The 23,297-nt window shown below is 41.3% G+C and overlaps 1 protein-coding gene and 1 non-coding gene across 9 annotated transcripts in view; both read right to left on the reverse strand.

The window, feature by feature from the left end:
- Nucleotides 1-4,268: 4,268 nt before the first annotated feature.
- The window catches only part of PUM1 (pumilio RNA binding family member 1), a 131,348-nt gene continuing 112,319 nt past the window's right edge, over nt 4,269-23,297 (reverse strand). For 5 of the 8 annotated variants that reach the window (XM_077837699.1, XM_077837702.1, XM_077837701.1 and 2 more), the window contains 8 exons: nt 17,943-18,210; nt 17,290-17,419; nt 16,426-16,560; nt 14,733-14,870; nt 12,482-12,607; nt 10,902-11,023; nt 9,650-9,842; nt 4,269-6,019 (listed from right to left, as the gene is read on the reverse strand). In XM_077837699.1, coding sequence (XP_077693825.1) covers nt 5,888-6,019; nt 9,650-9,842; nt 10,902-11,023; nt 12,482-12,607; nt 14,733-14,870; nt 16,426-16,560; nt 17,290-17,419; nt 17,943-18,210 — 1,244 coding nt within the window. In that variant the 3' untranslated portion in view covers nt 4,269-5,887. The remainder of the gene's footprint in view (nt 6,020-9,649; nt 9,843-10,901; nt 11,024-12,481; nt 12,608-14,732; nt 14,871-16,425; nt 16,561-17,289; nt 17,420-17,942; nt 18,211-23,297) is intronic. The other 3 variants (XM_077837704.1, XM_077837703.1, XM_077837700.1) reach the window with 1 other exon arrangement.
- Nucleotides 8,977-9,062, reverse strand: LOC144277411 (small nucleolar RNA SNORD103/SNORD85). Its single transcript, XR_013348444.1, has one exon. It is a non-coding gene; the product is annotated as a small nucleolar RNA SNORD103/SNORD85 (small nucleolar RNA).

A 23,297-nucleotide genomic window follows, 5' to 3' on the forward strand; every position in this document is an offset into this window, starting at 1 on the left:
TTAATAAATCTCTACAACTCAGTTAAAGTCAATAAGAGCTACAGTGCTTGTTACCTCTGAAAATCAGGGCCTAAGGCCCAGCTTTGCTAAAGGAGATCGGCCACAGACTTTCGCCCCAGTTGGGACACTTAAAGGCTGATTTCCAGAGGTGCCAGACTCCCAGCGCCTTTTGCCTTGCCCCAGAGAGGTGGCTGCAGCACGGCCAATTACCAGGCCCAGTATGTCTAAAGTCAGCTTAAGGCTATTGAAGATGTTGGCCTTCCCTTCGCCCTGCCTCAGTACAATGGCAGTAATACTTTCCCAGCTCAGAGGAGTGCTGCCAAAATTAATTCAAACCAGTAAAGCATGAAAGGGACTAAGTGCCAAGTACTATTATGCTACAATAAGCATTCAAGAGGTATGAAAGGCTTTGAATTTTCAGTGTGATAGCCGATAAGCATAACAAAACACCTGTCATGAACTGCAGCTGACTGCATTTGACAGTGTGACGTTACTGCTTATTGCACGCAGAGACTAACTTAAAAATCTGGGGGGGAAAAGTAGTGGAAAACCTACTATTTGATTGAAGATTTAAAATAAGTGTCAAAACTATCTGATTAAAGCAATGCCAGTTCACCGGGGGGTGGGGCGGGGTGCTGTTGATGGACACAGAGACATGAGTATTATTTTAACACCTAAAAAAAACTAAACTGGGAAATGTAGTTTTGTGACAATGTGGTGCAGAATTCTAAGGAAACACAGTCATTGAAACCCAGGTCCTAAAGGTATTTTTGGCACTGAACTTCCTGGAAGTTTAAATACCTTTGAGGATCTGGGCCTTAGACCCTACTGCAGACACTGAGATATGTGCTTAACTTAAGTCCCTTTGTACTCCCACAAGTTTTTATGCATGTGCTTCATTTCATCCATTAGAGTAGCCTCATTAAAGGCAATCTCCCATGTTCTTTTTAAAACTGCAAACCATGATACATACAACAATATTAGTTTCACATGGAACTAGGAAATACCTTGTTAATCATAAAAAGAAAAGGAGGACTTGTGGCACCTAACCAGTTTATTTGGTTAACTCTCTACACAATGTGCATGATTTGTTGTCACTTTGGATGGGCTATTACCAGCAGGAGAGTGAGTTTGTGTGTGTGGGGGGGTGGAGGGTGAGAAAACCTGGATTTGTGCTGGAAATGGCCCAACTTGATGATCACTTGAGATAAGCTATTACCAGCAGGACAGTGGGGTGGGAGGAGGTATTGTTTCATGATCTCTGTGTGTATATAAAGTCTGCTGCAGTTTCCACGGTATGCATCCGATGAAGTGAGCTGTAGCTCACGAAAGCTTATGCTCAAATAAATTGGTTAGTCTCTAAGGTGCCACAAGTACTCCTTTTCTTTTTGCGAATACAGACTAACACGGCTGTTACTCTGAAACTTGTTAATCATATTGTTCATTCCAATACATGTTAAAACCAAGCGCTCAGTTTAGTAAGGCTATGCTTTAGAACATAAGAACGGCCAGACGGGGTCAGACCAAATGTCCATCTAGCCCAGTATCCTGTCTTCCGACAGAGGCCAATACCAGGTGTGCCACAGGGAATGAACAGAACAGGGAATCATCAAATGAGCCATCCCCTGTCATCCATTCTCAGCTTCTGGCAAACAGAGGCTAGGGACACCATCCCTGCCCATCCTGGCTAATAGCCATTGATGGACCTAGCCTCCATGAATTTATCTAGTTCTTTTTTGAACCCTGTTAGTCTTGGCCTTCCCAACATCCTCTGACAAGGAGTTCCACAGACTGACTGTACATTGTGTGAAACAATACTTCCTTTTGTTTTAAACCTACTGCCTATTCATTTCATTTGGTGGCCCTTAGTTTGTGTGTTAAGAGAAGGAGTAAATAGCACTTCCTGATTCACTTGCTCTACACCGGTCATGATTTTATAGACCTCAATCATATCCCCCCCCACCCCAACCCCGGTCATCTTTTCCAAGCTGAAAAGTCCCAGTCTTATTAATCTCCACATATGGAACCTGTTCCATGCCCCAATCATTTTTGTTGCCCTTTTCTGAATCTTTTCCAATTCCAATATATCTTTTTTGAGATGGGGCGATCAGATCTACACGCAGTGTTCAAGCTGTGGGTGTACCATGGATTTATACAGAGGCAATATGATATTTTCTGTCTTATCTCTCCCTTTCTTAAGGATTCGTAACATTGTTCACTTTTTTGACTGCAGCTGCACATTGAGTGGATGTTTTCAGAGAACTCTCCACAATGACTCCAAGATCTTTCTTGACTGGAAACAGCTAATTTAGACCCATCATTGTACATGTATAGTTGGGTTTATATTTTCCAGCGTGCATTACTTTGCATTTATCAACACTGAATTTCATCTGCCATTTTGTTACCCAGTCACAAAATCCTTTTGTAGCTCTTTGTAATCTGCCTGGGACTTAACTATCTTGAGTAGTTTTGTATCTGAAAATTTTCCCACCTTACTGTTTATCCCTTTTTCCAGATCATTTATGAATATGTTAAATAGGACTGGGCCCAGGACAGACCCCTAGGGGACACCACTATTTACCTCTCTCCATTCTGAAAACTGACCATTTATTCCTACCCTTTGTTTCCTTTCCTTTAACCAGTTACCAATCCATGAGAGGACCTTCCCTCTTACCCCACGACAGCTTACTTTGCTTAAAAGCCTTTGGTGAGGGATCTTGTCAGAGGCTTTCTGAAAATCTAAACACCTATATCCACTGGATCCCCCTTGTCCACATGCTTGTTGACCCCCTCCAGAATTCTAGTAGATTGGTGAGGCATGATTTCCCTTTACTAAAAGCATGTTGACTCTTCCCCAACAAATTATGCTCATCTGACAATTTTGTTCTTTACTATAGTTTCAACCAGTTTGCCCGGTACTAAAGTCAGGCTTACTAGCCTATAATTGCCAGGGTCTCCTCTGGAGCCCTTTTTAAAAATTGGCATCACGTTAGCTATCCTCCAGTCATTTTGGTACAGAAGCTGATTTAAATGATACGTTACAGACAGCAGAACTCTTGGGTGAACCATCGGATCCTGGTGACTTCTTAGTTTAGTTTATCAATTTGTTCCAAAATCTCCTCTAATGACTCCTCAATCTGGGAGAGTTCCTCAGATTTGTCACCTAAAAAGAATGGCTCAGGTTTGGGAATTTCCCTCACATCCTTAGCTGCGAAGACCAATGCAAAGAATGAATTTAGTTTCTCCACAATGCCCTTATTGTCCTTGAGTGCTCCTTTAGCATCTTGATCGTCCAGTGGCCCCACTGGTTGTTTAGCAGGCTTCCTGCTTCTGATGTACTTAGAATTTTTATTGTTATTACTTTTTGAGTCTTTGGCTAGCTGTTCTTCAAATTCTTTTTTGGCCTTCCTAATTATATTTTTACACTTCATTTGCCAGTTTATGCTACTTTCTATTTTCCTCACTAGGATTTAACTTCCACTTTTTAAATGATGCCTTTTTGCCTCTCACTGCTTCTTTTACTTTGTTGTTTAGTCACGGTGGCTGTTTTTTGGTTCTCTGTTTTTTGATTTGGGGTATACATTTAAGTTGAGCCTCTGTTATGGTGTCTTGAAAAAGTTTCCATGCAGCTTGCAGGGATTTTACTTTTGGTGCTGAACCTTTTAGTTTCTGTTTAACTAACCTCCTCATTTTTGTGTAGTTCCCCCTTCTGAAATTAAATACTACAGTGTTGGGCAATTTTCCCTGTCACAGGGATGTTAAATTTAATTATATTATGTCCCTATTAATAAGCGGTCCAGCTATATTCAGCTCTTGGACCTGATCCTGTGCTCCACTCAGGACTAAATCAAGAATTACCTCTCCTCTTGTTAGTTCCAAGACTAGCTGTTCCAAGAAGCCGTCATTTAAGGTGTCAAGAAACTTTCTCTCTGCATCCCTTCCTGAGGTGATATATACGAAGTCAATATGGGGATAGTTGAAATCCCCCATTATTATTGAGTTTTTTTTATTTTAATAGCCTCTCTAATCTCCATGAGCATTTCACAGTCACTATCACCATCCTGGTCAGGTGGTCTGTAATATATCCCTACTGCTATATTCTTATTATTCAAGCATGGAATTACTATCCATAGATTCCTTACCCAGTGCATCATCCTTTTAAAATTGTTTTGAGAGAGATCCTTAAGGCCAGAAAGAAAGAGGCAAAGGGAATAAGAAAATTTGTCCTGGTGGCACTATACTGAAAATGTTCAAATAAAGCACAAACCCAGATTCCAAAGTTCTGTATTTTTCAAAATAAAGATCACACGTTGTTTAGAGACAATCTACACAAGAGTTACAAAAAATAGTCGCCCAGGCATAAGCATACACAGGTTTGTTAATTATACACATATGGTTACAAGTGTGCTTGCAAAAAAGTTCATTGGAAATATACACAAGGCTCTGTAAATGTACACCGTGTAGTGTTACAATTCTATATTCAAACAAGGAAAATTGACAGTATGTTACATTCACTTACAAGTAGACAAAATGCAAAATACAGTTCATCTTCTGTACAAAAAGGGAAGGTGATTCACACTTTACAAGGTGAAAGGGGACTCTGATTGTAAGGAAAACTAGGGGATTCTGTACTTTTGCACTTTTTTTTACTGTCACAAAATAAGCAAAACATTACTTTTTTAAGATTCAAAAGAACACTATTTTGAACTGAATCATTCTGTATAACATTTAGAAAGGATCGCTACTGTTCGACTAGGTGACAAATAAAACCAAGCTTTTTTTTTTAAACATTAACTAGGCTGTATAAAGAGAACATTTCCTTCAAAAGAAAAAATTTACTTCTGGTTGAAATTACAATTTACAATATACAACACTATATGCTACGACCATAAAAGGTGTGAATATACACTGAAATGCACAGGTTTTGCTAATTTTTTTCTTACCAAAAAACGGGTTTATGTTGATTCAAACTTCTCCACATTTACATTACAGAGGTTTACAAATGTACAATTGTACAATCAAAAGTATGTTCCACTACTAGGGTACATTATAGATACAGATTAGACATCAAAACAAGAAAATACTACAAATTTTTATATATGTAAAGTCTACACCAAGTATACACTATATATTTATAGAAGCAAGACCAAAGCTGAGTTGGATTTTTTTTTCCTCATGCTAAATAATCAAATTTTGTCTTTCAGTGTTAACAGAACAAACTGAGTAGGCAGTAAACAAATACACCCGCCCTTCTTGATTTAAAAACTTTCTGGGTGCTTACGTTTTCTTTCAAAACTGACTGCTAAGCTACCTTCTTTAGCATGTTATACTCCAAAAACAAAACAGAAAAAGCAATTAAAAAGTTTCAAAAACTTAAAAAATTTTTTAAACTGAAGCTTTAGCAAGTTGAATTTTTTTTTAATATTTATAAACAGCGTTAAATGCGGGTTTTTTGCCATTTAACTAAAATTCAAACTTCTTGCTGAGTTTTGAATAAAAGGAGAAAAACAGGTATTTGCAAAAAAGTCACCTGCGAGGCGGATGAATTAAAAACATTTTTTTTTCTTCAAACCAACCACCCTGAAAGTTTCCACATTTGGAATATAGATACAACAGTGAACAAAAATGTGGCCTCCCATGTACATCTGATACCTATGTACAAGTATTCTATACACCAGTAAAACAGCAGGGCAATTAGTTAATTAAAAAAAATAATTAGTACATGTTATGCATAATAAAATTAAAGAAATTTACAAAGGCTTATTTTTTGTTTGTATTTTTAGTAGTTTAGCAACCATAAAACATTTTCTAACTGTATATTGGAATATTGTCGGTTGCTGGTTTTTAAATGCCTGATGGCCAGTGAGTTTCTCTGAAATTCATTGTCTCAAATGATACCATTTGGTGGTCCACAAATTGGCCCTAAGTCAACCCCATTTTTCATGTAATATTTCTCCAGCTTAGCCAAAATGTGCTTGCCATAGGTGTACTTGCGCAGGGTCGCAATGTGAGGCCGGATCTAGGAGACAAAAAGGTTTATGGAAGTTTAGAAACCAGAACCACATACGCCCTGAGGGATTTCTGTACTCAGACTCCTTCAAGGACAGTCTTATACCATAACAGTCACCTCCTCTCCCATTCCCCATCACCCAGCCACAACTCCCCTCCCACTGATCAATTGCTAACATGGAAAAGTAATATTAGGAAAGTAATGTATTTTAGTGGCCTTTTAATAAAAACTTTAGCAGTTGGAAACAAGGAAGAGAGTCAGCACCATGTGCTCAGCCAGCCTTCTTTGGAACATCTGATCTATGGACTACACTTTAGAACCCTATTCTAATACCTTAGTGATTTATTTTTAATTTATAGTTCAGTAACGTAAGTGCAGCAGTGATTTTAGCAAAGGAAAACTAAAAGCAGTTTGGATTATTTTTAGGTGGGCAGCGTCCTCTGTTTAAGAGCAGTTTGATTTAGAGGTGACTGGAAAATGGAAATCCCATCCCACGAAAAACATCGTATTTTTGAAAAAGTTTGTCTTTTCATCCTGCTTTGGGACAAAAATGTGAAGTTTTCCGTGGGAAGGGATTTTCCTGGAAAATCCCATTGAAAAAGATTGGAATTTTGCAGCTTTCTACAGACAAAGTGAAACCAACAAGAGCCTTCCAGGTGGACAGCTGGCTGCCAAAGCTGGGAGGAGGCTGACAGTCAGGGAGGTAGAGAGTTGGGGCATTCAGCCTCACCTGGAAGGCTCTCATCAATTTCACTTCCTGCCTACTGGGAGTTGCTGGAATTTTCAGATGGAAAATTTCAATGTTGTGGAAAGGACATTTTCCACCAGAAAATCATTCTGATGGACAATTCCTGAACAGTTCTGATCAGATTTCTAACCCCAATGTTTACGAGGGACTTGTCTTCTTGGGGAAATTAACTGGCAGAACTATAACAGTATAAGTACCCATGAGGACACTATTCTGGGGTAAAAGTCACTTTTATTCTGAAATAGAGCATCCACACAGGGGCCTAGCTGGAGTACACGTAATTATACCACTGTAGTTCTGCCACTCAATTTCTCTATGTAGACAAGTCCTAAGAAAAGGATGAGTCATGACAGCGATACATGAGAAAGGTCCACACTGCTTGTGTATTTCTTCAATGACCTAACTAGAAGGCACATTTTAATTTCAAGGTTGAAACTATAGGAATGGTGAGTAAATACATTGAAAATTGATGCATAAATATTTTCTCCTTCTCCTCTCCTCCCTAGGAAAGAAAAATACATTATTGTTCCATTTCCCTAAGGTAGGAAATCCTAAATCCACCCCCTCTTCCTTTAATTCAGGCACGAGTTGATTTGAGCCCATTTAACCTCAAGAACCCAATTATCGGTCTTGTAAACGTCACAAACCTTTTTGCCTTTCCCTTCCTCACCCTAATATTTCCAAAGCAGGTTCAACTGGATAATTTGGAAACTGGCTGTAGAGAAAACACTAACTCCGCAATGGTGTTTCTTTGTCTTATCCCTCAACAGCCTGCATCTGTGATTCTTTTCTGAGTTTTCACTGTCCAGTTTGGTGATTGTATACAGTTTAATGGTTTGGTCATATTCTTGTGTGTTAAAATAAATGTATCGTTTTTACAGTATAATGGCATTGCATCAATAAACTGGCTGTAGAAAACGGCAATTAAAACAATCTACAAGCAAAGTCCATTATTTTGGATGAGCCCTGTAGAAGACAGACTACATTTTAAAAAGCCATGTTATTACGCCCATGACATAGTTACACAGAAACCTAATTAGCTGCTTATTCTGATCAAAGGAAAGGAACTGGCTTGACAGAAGGAAGCACAAGGTACTAACACCCCTCCCCCCAAGTGACAGTATAGCTATTGCAGAATTATATGCTGGTATAAATACCCACCTCCAGAATAAAATTACATTATTTCAGATTACGCCCTCCATCTTGGCAGCAGATAATTAAGCCCTGTTCAGAATTTTAGTCTTTGCTTGTAGATTGTTTTAATGATAATTATTCCACCAAAACTATACCAGTTAACTTCCCCAAGCAGACAAGCCCACACACACTGTGGTGTACAAATTACATACATGCTCCTTTTATTTTAAAGGAACACTGTCTGGTCAAATGACTTAATGTCTAGCTTCAATTCTCAAAGGAGTCTAAAGGAATTCAGTTTCATTAGGATTTGGTACCTGACTCCTTGGGTTCCACTGAAAATCCCAGCATTTAGATTTTACATTCCCATGTTGGCAACTCTCATAATTGTATTATTAGTCTAGCTATAATTGGTGCTTTTCATACAGCCCCAATCCCTGCAGTTGTGTGATTGTATGAAAATCTCAGATTTAGGGGGAGTTTTTTTAAACAAGTTTCTGTCCCTTGTGGTTGTAGAGAAAAACTTGAAAACACAAATTGCTAAAGGTTCAAAAAACAGAAAGCAAATAAAAAGCCCAAAATTATTATTTTAAAAATCTCATTATTTTGAATCCAGGGTTGGTAGTATTGCAATATTTAAGACAAATTTGTTTCCTTATTTAAAAAACAAACAAATCTAATCTTGCAACCTTTGTAAACTCAAACACTGCAACAGTGTACGAATAAACTAACAAAAGTAAAACTGACTAATGTATTAACTCACCAAGCTCAGAAAAATGCAGAAAGCAAACAGTGCAACTAAAGACAGAAAGCAAAATTGAGTTTTCAATTTGATTAATCTAAGGTGTTCTTGCTAACAAGGAAATTTGTTTAAAAGTAATTTTTAATCTGACACTAGCTTTTTAAATGCAGTGTATGCTGCATATTCCAAATGGATGACGCATTCCATAGCATAGAAGTTACATCAAGTTTTTAAAGAAAGTCTATTTAAAGTGCTGTTGTAATGTTTCAGCATGAAATGACAAACATTGTGACTGTCCTTAGAATTCCTGTTAACAGCTCTGGATTCAGCTGTTTCTAGAAGTCTGACTCAGCTCCTCTGAGTACATGGTGAGGTTCTCATTATTGAACAGCATTCTCAGTGAGGGCAAGTGTGTCATCATCGCCAGACCTCTGAAACGTACCTGAATTTCAACATGTCTAGCTGGCTTTGTTACAGCCCAAATTGTATCAGCACTTTTGTTATAAAACCCCATGTTCACATGCATGTAAGTAGGCCAGAAAAGACTGGTAAAGACCCTAGATGAGTTTTACCTCCAAGTGTGTAAATGGTATACCTGGTAGGAGGGATAAACCAATGGCAGTCCTCGTGATGAGACAAGTATGAGTCACTCTATAGAGAGAGATATATGCTTGAAATGCCAGCTTTCAGGAAATATTTTTAGGATCTCAGGACTGCCTCTCAACTCTCATGATTTTTGAAAGTGCCAGGATTAGAGCCATGCACAGCTCACTAAATATCAGCTTTATCAGGAGGAATTCCTCATTCTTACTGCTAGAGATTAATGAATTTGTCTTAGAATGTAACACGCAATGCTTGGCACTAAGCAGTTTAATGCGTTGAGAACCTGACTGATAGGTTGCACTCTGAAGAGGTTTAGGTTCCAGCCACTTAGATCTTTGTGCTACAAACTCCAAAATCTATGATGATTCCCAAGCACAAACCCTACTGTTAGTAACTGGTGGCAGCTGCTTACCTTGTGCATGACAATCTTCCGTTGAGCTGGTTCTGCCACATCAATCATTTTCTGTACCACGTAGTTGGCATACTGATCTTTCATCATGGTGTATAAGGCACTGTGAGGGCCGTCGTTCATAGTGCACACCTCATCAATCAACATGGCACGCTCCGTGCGGGAGGCGTGAGTAACACATTTCTCCACAACATTGCTGCAACACAAGAAGGTGGTAGTATGTCACCCCACAATATCCCGATTTAGCTTTCCAGTCAACCCCAGAGTGATGATCTTGAGGTCTCTAACTGAGAATGGCCATTAGGAAAGCCAGGAAGTGCTGGTATGGAAATTCAGCAGCATGATATTTTGGAATCTTGACCAAAGAACTTTTGGTTTCTATTAACGACAAAGCTCAAAAGGCTCACATGGACTAATATTTAAAAGTTCATCCACATCCCTTTGATCTGGAAAACTCACAAGAACAAGGAGTGGGGCAAGATTTACAGGATTTCATGGTTTGGGCTGAGATGCATACATCCAAGAGCAGTCTTTCTAGAACCGCTGTTTCACATCCTGAGCAAAACTAGGAAGCATAGAAGCACATGCAAAAAAAGACGTTTACTGCACTATTTCAAACCTTGGATTTGATAAGTAATTTGAGCAAAGGATCAGCTCAGGTCTTATTTCATCCAAATTAACTTGTGCATCCCTAGTTTGAAAGCCTATAGTGTAAAATTTTAAGTTTATATCACATCCATGCTATCTGAGTTGTCCTTAGCATGTCCCTCTTAGCATTGTATTTCAACTTGAAAGGAGATCCTGGGTTAGAACAGGGAAATGCAGGACAATTAAAAGAGGGATGTGATATCTTAGTTTCAGTGAACACCTTCCATAATTACTCTGTTTGACAGGAAGGCAAATGACTGCTATTGCCTGTCATCTCTGGAGGTCCAAGTGTAAAATGTGACATACGAAAAGGGAAAAGGGTTTGCTGGTCTCAACTTCTGTTCTAGAGGACCTGGGTTTATAGCACAGAGTCACCAAGTGATTTGCTACAACTGTTGTGTGCTGCACAGGGGAGACAATGAACTGATTAACACTCTGCATGGGAGATGGACAGTACATCTCAGCAAAGCAAGCCAGGGAGGAAGCAATTTGGAATAACTGTGTTAAGATACTTCCCTGGCATGCTACTGCTAGCTTCTGGCATGCTAGCACATGTAGGAGAAACAGTGTTTTTATAGGATTTGGACTTTACGAAGCAAATGCAAACCTGGCAAATTTATGTTGACTCAACACGAGCACGTTGCCTCTAATTTCTGCTACGATCTTGCTTTTGTCCTCAGGCCGACCATGTTCTAGTACATGCTGGATAACATAGTTCCCATATTGATCCTGTAACAAAGCGTATGGAAACCATTAACGCTAAACCAGCTCCCTGTGCTAGTAAGTTTTGTAAACTTTAGTTTAACTACACACTAATTAGTCTATAATTAGCTGAAATGATATAATCAATATTTCTACTGCTAGAGAAGGTCACATTCTAAAATTTTAATATGACATAAAAGACTAACTCTGTGCCAATTATAATCCAGAATAATTGGTTCTCGAGCATGAAGCATGTTGATTATACTAACTGCTTAAGCAAAGAAACCATTTCAAATGTCCTCAACCTCCAAGTTCTAGAATACTGAAACACCTACACTAGAATACTAACACAGTTCACAGAGCCAATCCCCTGTCCTCCCTTCACATACCTTCTTGAGACACCCCACCTGCCCCGCCCTGCACTGTAACACCCAATGAGAATGGCTAGGTGTGTAGCCTGCCAGTGAGCCAGTAATTTCTTTTCTTCACTTTTCAAAAGGCTAAAAAGCTTTGATGCTTTCAACTTGTACCCAGAAGGTATATTTATACAACAGCTGGGAAGGTGCTCCCCAGCATGGGTTGTGAGACATGCGCTAGCTCTGCATGTGGCTTTGGCAGGCAGCATGAATGGTGGCTCAGACTAGTCCCCTGAGTACAAATGCGCCTGACCCCCCAGTACGTACTCAGGTGGCTAGCCTGAACCCCCGTCCATGCTGCCACAGGTACACTGCTGTTTTTAACATGCTAGCTTGAGCACAACTAGTGCATGTCTATCTACGCATGCCGAGAAGCCTCTTCTACATACTGTCTAGACCAGCAGCTCTCAGCCTTTCCAGACTACTGCAACCTTCCAGGAGTCTGATTTGTCTTGCGTACCCCCAAGTTTCACCTCACTTAAAAACTACTTGCTTACAAAATCAGACATAAAGATACAGAAGTGTCACAGTCACACTATTACTGAAAAATCGCTGACTTTCTCATTTTTGCCATAGAATTATAAAATAAATCAATTTCAATATAAATATTATACACTGCAATGTAAGTATAGCATATAGAGCAGTATAAATAAGTCATTGTCCGTGTGAAATTTTAGTTTGTACTGGCTTCACTAGTGCTCTTTATGTAGCCTGTTGTAAAACTAGGCAAATCTCTAGATGAAGTGCTGTACTCCCTGGAAGACCTCTGGGTACCCCCAGGGGGACGCGTAGCCCTGATTGAGAACCACTGGTCCAGACATACCCTTATATTATAATACTTGCAATCTTGGGTTCCTTTTATGCTGCCACCCTTGTCTTCTCCCTCCTCCCCTGGTTGTGGGCTACACCCCACTACATCTTGTCCCTCGTCAGAGACTGTTAGCTCCCCGAGGAAGGGACTGTACGTCTGTACAGTGCCGGCAATACCAGAGCCCCAAAACTTCAGCAATCCAGAGCAATAACGAAAACAGGCTGTACAGCAATCTCCCTCCTAATTCCTGCCCACTACCTGCACAAGCTGCTCGGTGTGTTGATGAAGCTCCTCCAAGATGGGAAGAGTCTGCTCAGGTAGACAATGCTCTAGGATCCGCTGAATCACACGACAGCCGTATGGATGCGTAGACAATGCGAATACCTGCATTCAAAAAAAACAAGTCAGTACAGGAAACACTTCTTTCAGTCCCACTTTTTGAAGCTTAAGCATTCTTTATAATTGAATAGAAAAGTGATGGTAAAAATAGCAGCATCTTATTCACTGAATCTGTTCCACATATGTAACCAAAATTATGACTGAATGATTGCTAGTGCTCAGGTCTTCTGAGTCCCCATTTATTGCTCTACCTACCAGGCCACACTATGAGTAGTAAGGCTACGTTTATGTCATGGAAGTTACAGAATCTGTGACTTCCAGAGACCTCCATGACACTTTGTGCTTCAACCTTAGGATTCCTGCGAGGGGCAACAGCCTCCTGAGGCTCCCCCCACTCCTTACAGGGTTCCAGCAACAGGCGACAGCCTCTGAGGGGGCCCCCCCACGGGACAGCATTGCACCACTGGCCTGCTGGGTGTCCTTGGACAAGCCACGTCTCTGCCTCAGTTTCCCCATTTGTAAAATGAGGATAATGATATTAACCTTCCTTGTAAAGCGCCTTACAAGAGCTGGATGTTGTTATTATAAAGACTGATTTACAACTTTCTGCTTTGGCTGTATGGATACTTTATGCTGGTTATCAACTATAGTTACATGCCAAAAATTATGTAAGAAGTGGCTTAAAGAGCTGACAGGTAAAAAAGCTTAGTGGAGGGTGAAGTACATTCTGTCCTTCAATCAGTACTGAGGACACATGATAAAATACACTAATAAATGAATTTCCTCAACTCTCTGGGTTTATTTTACGACTTTACCATTTCATTGTAGGGGTACCAGGTGTCAAAGAATCTTCCCCCTTCCAAAAGCATGAGAATAGGTTGGGAAGAACTCACCTCCCTACTCAGTCAAGCACTCTTGCTCAACTTGTTATTTAAAGCAAAATATTCTCTTCAGCTGTTTAAAACCAATTAACACAAAGCTGCTACTCTATCTCAGCCGGATAGGCTATAAAAATTATAATAAAAAGCTTCTTCTGAATTGAACAAGCACACAAAAGCCTCTTCAAAGGCAGTTAAATTCTGACATGATCTTGAGGTGCCATGTTTACGCTTTCAGTATAAAGTCCAGATGGAACTGGCTCATTTCACAAGATGAGAGAAGATTTTTCTAACCGCCAGTGTCTGGGATCTAAGTTTCTAGCGATACTCTTTCTGCCTTTTAGATTGCCTCCTGCATTGATACTCCACTGGAAGAGTTAGAACGTAACTGGCTAGCTTGTTAAGGAACATGGCAGGCTAGAATCTTGCTTGCTGTCCTATAGCTGACAGGTTTTGCAATGCTAATGGTAATAAACGAACTGGGTGTGTTAGTAAAGAAAGAAGCAACTTGAAAACAACCATAGAGAAGACTCAATGTATAAGAAGGTGGTTTTTTTAACTGTTACTTTTCTGACCATAAGTGTGCTTTAAAAGGTAAGCGAAATGAGGACTGAAAGAGTCCTAGCATCAAAACGAAAACTCACTTTCAGGCTGGGATTTCATCTTTCAGCTTCAATTCAAAGCCAATTATGGCAGCAGAGCTGGAGACACTTAAAATAGGGATTTTATAATGAAAAGGTCAGGATAACTGAACTACAATAGCACAGATAAAGGCTGCTACATAATTAAATGGCTATTCATAAGCATACTAGGAGTTCCAGGAACGGAATGGGGCAGAAATGGCTCTACATCTCTGGAGGTAAATTAAATTAAACTTTCTGGCCCACAACTGGACCCTTGGGAAAGCTTTTCAAAACAAATGTCACGATGAAAATTTACTAGTCCAGCCACAAAGCAAAGCATACTCATCATCCTTACTATGAAGACTGGTGGAAAAAAACTAATTGTTCACCCACCAAAAAAAAATATTACTTGTTCCAGTGAAATAGATTTTTGCAAGGCTGCTCCGTGAGATATCTCGGCAGGCAAAAGGACAATGCTTGTGACTGAAGAGGTGTCCACCCATATTTTATTGCTAAATTCTTCCCAGGTGTTTGCAGGAAACAAGCCGTTACAGCTGAAAACCCAAGGGTCTGAGTGAGTTATAGCAACTAAGCTTCTGTTCAAAGTGATACTAAACAACACAAATAATGAGGGCTCAACATTTTATTTCTATCTTCTCAAGAACTTACCTGCCCCTTAAATGCATCAATGATAAACTGCAGGGACTGAGGCTGTACACACTCAATACACTTCTGCACCACGTGATTACCATTCTGGTCTTTCACACACTTCAGTACATGGCCATCTAGCTCCCGTACCATCTCGTTCTATTGGAAAGAAAGACAGATACAAACAGAAAGCACCCCCGGAGTTCATAGCTTACAAATATCCATGCAGAATCTTCATTAATAACCCCCACCAAAAAAAAAACCCACCCAAAAAAACCAACCAAACAAACAAAAAACAAAGGACATCCACGCTAAATCTAAAGTTTAAAAGTCCTCCATGAAGAACTTGGTTGTGTCTCATCACTACCGTAATGAAAGTTTTCCAACAGTTGATGATGCGGTGATGCTATGCACTAAGCTTACTGTGCTACACAGATAACTAATAAAAAGCCATTTATGATTACAAAGTTAGGTGAAGCAGTTGTCTAGTTAAGGAACAACCGACAAGCATCCTGTCTCAAACATCCATATGCATTGCAGTTAGCATTCATATGAATAATACAGAACGCAGAGAACTTACATTAAAAAAATTTGAAGTGAAACTACATGAGAAATACTTTAGTCATCAATGAAATGCAGCCATTGCTGGAGTAGATGGTGATAATTATTCAGAGCACAGCAATGCCATACAATAGTACAGGACAAAGTAAGTGGAACTCAGGTAAGATTAATCTAATTATAATAGGAGTTTAGGCGACAGTGGAGCTAACAGCTCCACTCTTATAAAACATGGTGTGGAATCTATAAAAACAACCAACGGTCAGGATTTCACTTTTACAACTGATCCACACCATGCCACTTTCAGGATCAGAGAACTGCTCCACACCATACTGGGACATTAATTCAGCAAAGACTTAGACTGATAGGAACTTCTCTTGGGCCCCCACACCACGATTTCTTGCAGCACAAACACCCCTCCCTATTGCTGTGCTGAAGAAATAGCCCGAAGTAAATATACTTCTAAATTAACAACTGAAATGGGCTTTAATAAGCCAATGAGAGATCCTTAAATTGTGATTCCCAAAAATCTTTGGAAGCTGGATCATGCACTGCATTTCTCATTTTAAATATCTACGTTGTTAATGAAATCCTGGATGAGGGAATGGGATCTTTGCCAGTCTGTTCGCAGCAGAATCTAGGTGATTTCCCATGTGTGTCTAATACTTGGTCTCTCTGGCTAATATCTTGGAAGGAATAAAGAATTCCTCCCAAGTACGCAAGAGTGCATTAAGTATATAGTTGATGTTGAAAGGCAGGATTTTGACCTCCTACATTAATGCAGCAAAGTCCTACTGAGTGGGAACAATTTGGGAACAAAAAGCAACAATTTGGGAACTGTTTACTTGGAGGGATTTAAATAGACGTCTGCCAATTCACTATCAACGTCCCCACGTGCCACATTACAATGTGATTACAGGAAACACTGGAAATTGTTTAACTGTGAGATGGCACAGTCTGATGGCACTCCTTGTCCGTAATGGATTCACAGAATGTCACACACTTATCATGCACATGAAACATAACATATATACCACAAACCAAATCTAAGGAAAACCACTGACAGACAAAAACAATGCAACAAGTGTATAATAATTCAAGTACCAAACAGCAAGAAACATTCAACATCAAGAAGAAAGTTAAAATGGAAACTTACAATTACCTGCTGGTCTGGGGGGATAAACTCAAGAGCCTTCTGAATAACTCTGCAGCCGTACATCTGCAAAGCCAGGGACAGAACGTGCCCACGGATACGTTCTGCCAAGGCCAACTTCTGATCAAGACTGCCAAACTAGAAAGGAGGACAGACACTGTTGTTCTAACATGCACCAAACCTTTGTGAAGCCCAGGAATAGACTGGGAGAGTAAGCAGTAAGCAGGTTATAATGGGGGCAGTAAGCAGGTTATAATGTTAAAGTCTCTGGTTTCGCATTTCAAAGCCCAGAAGAGCATGTGGAGTCCCTGAAAGAACTGCATGCTCTCTGGGTGTGTATCAACAAAACGAGGAGGTGACTGTGTGTCAGACATGCCCGATACATTCAACAGAAGTCAAGTGACAAAGGTACTGAACTCACCACATTCAGACACATATACCAGCTGATTAACACAGTGACACTGAAAAAGTTCCTGGAAAGACCATGCACTCCAAGCAAGCCTCCCCTAACCAGCCCTTCGTACAATTTCCATACAAACAGGATGTGGCCCTCAGGCCAAAAAGTTTGCCCACCCCTGTTGTAGAGGATCTAGGCACCTTCGAGGGGAGAATTTTTAAAGAGATATCTGACACCTGGTGCATCCTAAAGGCAAAACAAGTACTCTTCCGAAGCGTTTAAGAGCCTCAGGCCTGAGTCATCCCAGCAGGGAGAATTTAGCAGCATCTGGAGATGGAGTGACTACCCTGTCAGTGCTGAACAATCTCCTACCCTTATTTGGTGGCAGGGTCTTTACATAGCTACCCTCCAGCGCCCCAGGATTAGTTCCTGTCGGACAGGAACTAGCAAACAAGGGAATGAAAACTCACTTCAAAGAATTTCTGTATGACGTAATTGCCAAACACATCGACCATCAGCTGGTAAGCTGCCTGTAGGATTTCATTGAACACAAGCTGGCGCTCAGCAGGGGTGGCACGCTCCAGTTTCAGCTGAATAAACCTGAGGAACAGGATTGGTGTGATGTTATAATTCGAAGGGCTACTGGCACATGCTCCCTCACTGTATTCATTCTACTAAAAACCCATTCCAAAGCCCCATGTTTTCTGGCTCAAAATAAACCGAGTTACATACTGTGCCTATTTGAAACTCTAGGTGATGGCACAAGTACAAATATCCCAAGAATCTCCCCGTTGCACAGCAAAGCACATCCTGACACAGGGTTATTGGTTACTTCCTGCTTGGACAGCCCTTTGAACACTGGGAGCATGAAGTGATGCTGGCACAGCGAGCAGGTTAACTAGGTAATGAGACTGCTCCTATTTACACACACAGCACTTGGGGACAAACACTGGTGGCAGAGTATCTACAAAAAGGAGCATGAGAGTGAAGCAATTTGGTTGCACAGTTTCCGCTCCTGTGTAGAGCCTCCTTGCTTCTGGACTTCTGATGTTCACTGCACACTGAGCTGAACAAGAAGGGAGTGTCCTAAAAGTGTCATATTGTGTATTGTTTTTAATCCCACCTGGATCCATGCTGATCCTGGGAAAACTCCATGATGTGCCCGGCAATCTCCCTGAGCTGCAGGTTAGGGTACCGGTTATTGCGGAAGTCTTCGAGCAGCCTGCTTCGGCCAGAGGGCATGACATCAGACATCCCGTAGCGCAGGCGAGAGGAGGGGAACAGTGTGCTGCTGGGGCTGAAGAGGCTAGAGGCACTGCTTGCACTGCGGTACTTGGCTTCAGCTCCAGGGGCAGCGGAGATGTAGCGGCCGCTACCATTTGTGAGCCCTCCTGTGGGTCACAAAAATGAGGATGTTTCAAAAGCTAAAGGTGAGCAGCTGAACGACTGGGCTCCAAACAGAGACAGGAGCTCTTTGTAAGACTATTTCTATGCTATTCCTAGTCCAGCTAAACTGGTTTTGCTGGCAACCTGTTCTTGAAGACAGACTGGACAAACTGTCCCAGGAAACAGTTTAGCTAGGACTGTGTTTAAGCATGGTTCTTTAATTCGGCACTATTGCATTTAAGCAGAACTGCCTAAAGATTTCACTGGGGAGTTTGGCTTAAAACTGATAAGGCCTTTAGTTCCTGAGACTGTTTAAAGGAGTCTAAAAATCTGGCATGCTGTCAGTTTCAAGTCTTTCCTATCACAATACAGCGACTGTCCGCATCCCTTTCTGACTCTCCTAGCCCATCCAGGGCCCACCCTGTACTTTAAAGTCCCTTTTAAGTATGTAGTGTAGTAATATGTACAAGTGTGAAAGGGTAACATCTGTATTTCCACAAGTGGCAGTCCTTGCTAATGCAATAGGAATTTAGCAGCTTTTAAAGTTGCAACAGTGTGGCTGGCCCATCTTGGACTGTCTCCCCCAGGACAAGACAGGCTCCCAAAGCTACTTTTACAACTTTAAAGGGATCCTCAGGTGCATTAGAAGTGTTTCAGATACATCTGCGCCAAGTCTCCCTGTCAACTTGTGTGGTTTTTCAATCATATTTTCCTAATTTTCCAATGTTTTTCTTTCCTCTGTCATCGCGCGAAACGACTCACTCAAAATAAACCGACTACACAAGAAAACAGTGAAATTCAACACAATGAGCTGCCAAATGCATAAAAGAAACAGAATTATTTATTTTCCACTACAGTCTTTCAGTTAGCAATTATACCTCTTATTGGTTAAAGGGAGTCCTACTGTCCCTTCAATATATGTTTCGCTGGGAAACCTCGGTGAGCAAATATAATTATTGAAAAGCTTTCAAAAATAGCCCCAAATGATCATCTTCCTGTTAGGAGAAGTGGGGAAGAGTTTAGGATTCATACTACATTTAGGGGATGCACAGGTGGATGGAAAGTCACTTAAAAAACCCAAACACCGTTTCTTTATCCATAACTGTAATTTCTCACAAAGTTCCATCAACTGTTACAAACTCGCCCGGTCCTGCCACCCACTCAGCTTCGCTGAAGACTTTTCCCCTTTACATACAGCAGTGTTTCTCAACCCTTTTGATACTAGGGACCAGCTTCCTAAACTGAGTCAGGGAGAGCTCACGAACCAGTCGTTGAGAAACACTGATATACAGGACCCAGGCTCCCTCTAGTGGACAGCTGTTGCAACTCATCTTGAGGAACAAGATTTTACTATTAAAGAAAAAAAAAAAAAAGGAGTCCTTGTGGCACCTTGGAGAGGAACGAATGTAGTTGGGCAGAAGCGTTCGTGGGCTAGAGCCCACTTCACCGGATGCATGGAGTAAAAGATACAGGAGCAGGTATAAATATATGAAAGGATGTGGGTTACTTTACCAAGTGTTAGGTCAGTCTAACGAGATAAATCAATTAACAGCAGGGTACCAATAACTTTTGAAGTGGTGAGGGAGTGGCCCATTACAGACAGCTGAAACTACACCATCTGCTCAAGAAACTCCCTAAAGAAGCACAGGAACAAATCTGCACAGACACACCCCTAGAGCCCCGACCTGGGGTATTCTACCTGCTATCCAAGATCCATAAACCTGGAAATCCTGGACACCCCATCATCTCAGGCATTGGCTCTCTGACAGCAGGATTGCCTGACTATGTGGACCCTCTCCTCAGGCCCTATGCTACCAGCACTCCCAGCTATCTTTGAGACACCACTGACTTCCTGAGGAAACTTCAATCCATCGGTGATTTTCCTGTAACACCATCCTGGCCACTATGGATGTAGATGCCCTCTACACCAACATCCCACACAAAGATGGACTACAAGCCGTCAGAAATAGCATCCCCGATAGCATCACGGCAAACCTGGTGGCTGAACTTTGTGACTTTGATCTCACCCACAACTATTTCAGATTTGGGGACAATTTATACATTCAAGTCAGTGGCACTGCTATGGGTACCCGCATGGCCCCTCAATATGCCAACATTTTTATGGCTGACTTAGAACAACACTTCCTCAACTCTCGTCCCCTTATGCCCCTACTCTACTTGCGCTACATTGACGACATCTTCATCATCTGGACCCATGGGAAGGAGGCCCTTGAGGAATTCCACCAAGATTTCAATGATTTCCACCCTACCATCAACCTCAGCCTGGACCAGTCCACACAAGAGATCCACTTCCTAGACAGGTTTCAGAGTAACAGCCATGTTAGTCTGTATAGACACTACAGTGCTAATAAGCGATGGTCACATCACCACCACCCTATACCGGAAACCTACTGACTGCTATACTTACCTACATGCCTCCAGCTTTCATCTAAACCACATCACACGATCCATTGTCTACAGCCAAGCTCTAAGATACAACCACATTTGCTCCGATCCCTCAGACAAACACCTACAGAATCTCTATCAAGTGTTCTTAAAACTGCAATACCCACCTGGTAAAGTGAAGAAACAGAATGACAGAGCAAGAAGGGTACCCAGAAATCACCTACTACAAGACAGGACCCACAAAGAAAGTAACAGAAAGCCACTAGCTATTACCTCCAGCCCCCAACTAAAACCTTTCCAGCGCATCATCAAGATCTACAACCTATCCTGAAGGACGACCCTTCACTCTCACAGACCTTGGGAGACAGGCCAGTCCTTGCTTACAGACAGCCCCCCAACCTGAAGGAAATACTCACCAGAAACTACACACTACTCAACAAAAACACCAGCCCAGGGACCAAACCTTGCTACAAACCCTGGTGCCAACTCTGTCCACATATCTATTCAAGGGACACCATCATAGGAACTAATGACATCAGCCACACCATCCGGGGCTCGTTCACCTGCACATCTACAAATGTGATATATGCCAACGCTGCCCCTCTGCCATGTACATTGGCCAAACCGGACAGTCTCTACGCAAAAGAATAAATGGACACAAATCTGACATCAGGAATCATAACATTCAAAAACCAGTCGGAGAACACTTCAATCTCTCTGGTCACTCAATAACAGACCTCAAAGTGGTAATTCTTCAACAAAAAAACTTAAAAAACAGACTCCAACGTGAAGCTGCAGAACTAGAATTAATTTGCAAACTAGATACCATCAGATTAGGCCTGAATAAAGACTGGAGTGGTTGGGACATTACAAAACCTAAACTTAATTTCCCCAATACTAATTTCTCCCTACTGTTACTCACACCTTCTTGTCAACTGTCTGTAATGGGAAAAGGAGTACTTGTGGCACCTTAGAGACTAACCAATTTATTTGAGCATGAGCTTTCGTGAGCTACAGCTCACTTCATCGGATGCATACCGTGGAAACTGCAGCAGACTTTATATATACACAGAGAATATGAAACAATACCTCCTCCCACCCCACTGTCCTACTGGTAATAGCAGCTTATCTTTAGCTTATCTTTATATTTAGATAAGCTATTACCAGCAGGACAGTGGGGTGGGAGGAGGTATTGTTTCACTTAGATAAGCTATTACCAGCAGGACAGTGGGGTGGGAGGAGGTATTGTTTCATATTCTCTGTGTATATATAAAGTCTGCTGCAGTTTCCACGGTATGCATCCGATGAAGTGAGCTGTAGCTCACGAAAGCTCATGCTCAAATAAATTGGTTAGTCTCTATTAGATAAGCTATTACCAGCAGGACAGTGGGGTGGGAGGAGGAATTGTTTCATATTCTCTGTGTATATATAAAGTCTGCTGCAGTTTCCACGGTATGCATCCGATGAAGTGAGCTGTAGCTCACGAAAGCTCATGCTCAAATAAATTGGTTGTCTGTAATGGGCCACTCTCTTACCACTTCAAAAGTTATTTCTCCTCCCTTGGTATCCTGCTGTTAATTGATTTATCTTGTTAGACTGACCTAACACTTGGTAAAGCAACCCACATCATTTCATGTATTTATACCTGCTCCTGTATCTTTTACTTCATACATCTGATGAAGTGGGTTCTAGCCCACAAAATCTTATGCCCAAATAAATTTGTTAGTCTCTAAGGTGCCACAAGAAATCCTAGGAGTTTTTTTGCTGATACAGACTAACACGGCTACCACTGAAAGATTTTACTATGTGGTTCAGAGAAAGACATTCTTATCCGAGTGGAACCCAGTCTGCAAGGCCAGTATGGGGGCAGAGAGGAGCACAGTGCCCGAAAATCCAGTAAGGCATCTCTGACAAGGAGGTGGAAGAGAAAGAGGTTGAGTGATGCATACATCTGTAGGGCTGCCCACCTGAAGAGCATGCCTCCTTTAGCCAAGCTTGCAGCTGCCAGTGCTGGGAACAAAATTAACTGCACTTTCCCATTGTACTTAGTGAAGAGGTTCCCTGAGAGGGACATCCCATGGGAGTCAAGTAACTGAAAATGGTCTCACTGAGTTCCCACTCCCCTGGGAAGAATCTCCTTGATTGTTCAGCTTCTTCTGGATACAAGGGGCATATATGAAAATTCCCCATCCTGCACACCCCAGGAGAGAGAAGATCTCTCTGCCAGTGGTGTGGCTCTCATTTTCTATGTGCACAGTGGTTAGCTGAGCAGGAATTTTGGGAGAAAGTGAGCCAATGGCTTTCTTGACTACTGGTAAATCTAGGAAATTTATGCTTTAATAGTACTCCCTCCCAAACCAGTTCCTATGAAGGTCATTTTTCATCTGAAGTGGCATCTGATGAATACATATGATGGGAAGGTCTGATAGCTACTTAGAATCCTAGAATCTCAGGGTTGGAAGGGACCTCAGGAGGTCCTCTAGTCCAACCCCCTGCTCAAAGCAGGATCAATCCCCAACTAAATCATCCCAGCCAGGGCTTTGTCAAGCCTGACCTTAAAAATATCTAAGGAAGGAGATTCCACCACCTCCCTAGGTAATGCATTCCAGTGTTTCACCACCCTCTTAGTGAAAAAGTTTTTTCCTAATATCCAACCTAAATCTCCCCCACTGCAACTTGAGACCAT

This window comes from Eretmochelys imbricata, chromosome 19 (assembly GCF_965152235.1).
Source record: "Eretmochelys imbricata isolate rEreImb1 chromosome 19, rEreImb1.hap1, whole genome shotgun sequence".
In the NCBI taxonomy this organism is placed as follows: Eukaryota; Metazoa; Chordata; order Testudines; family Cheloniidae; genus Eretmochelys; species Eretmochelys imbricata.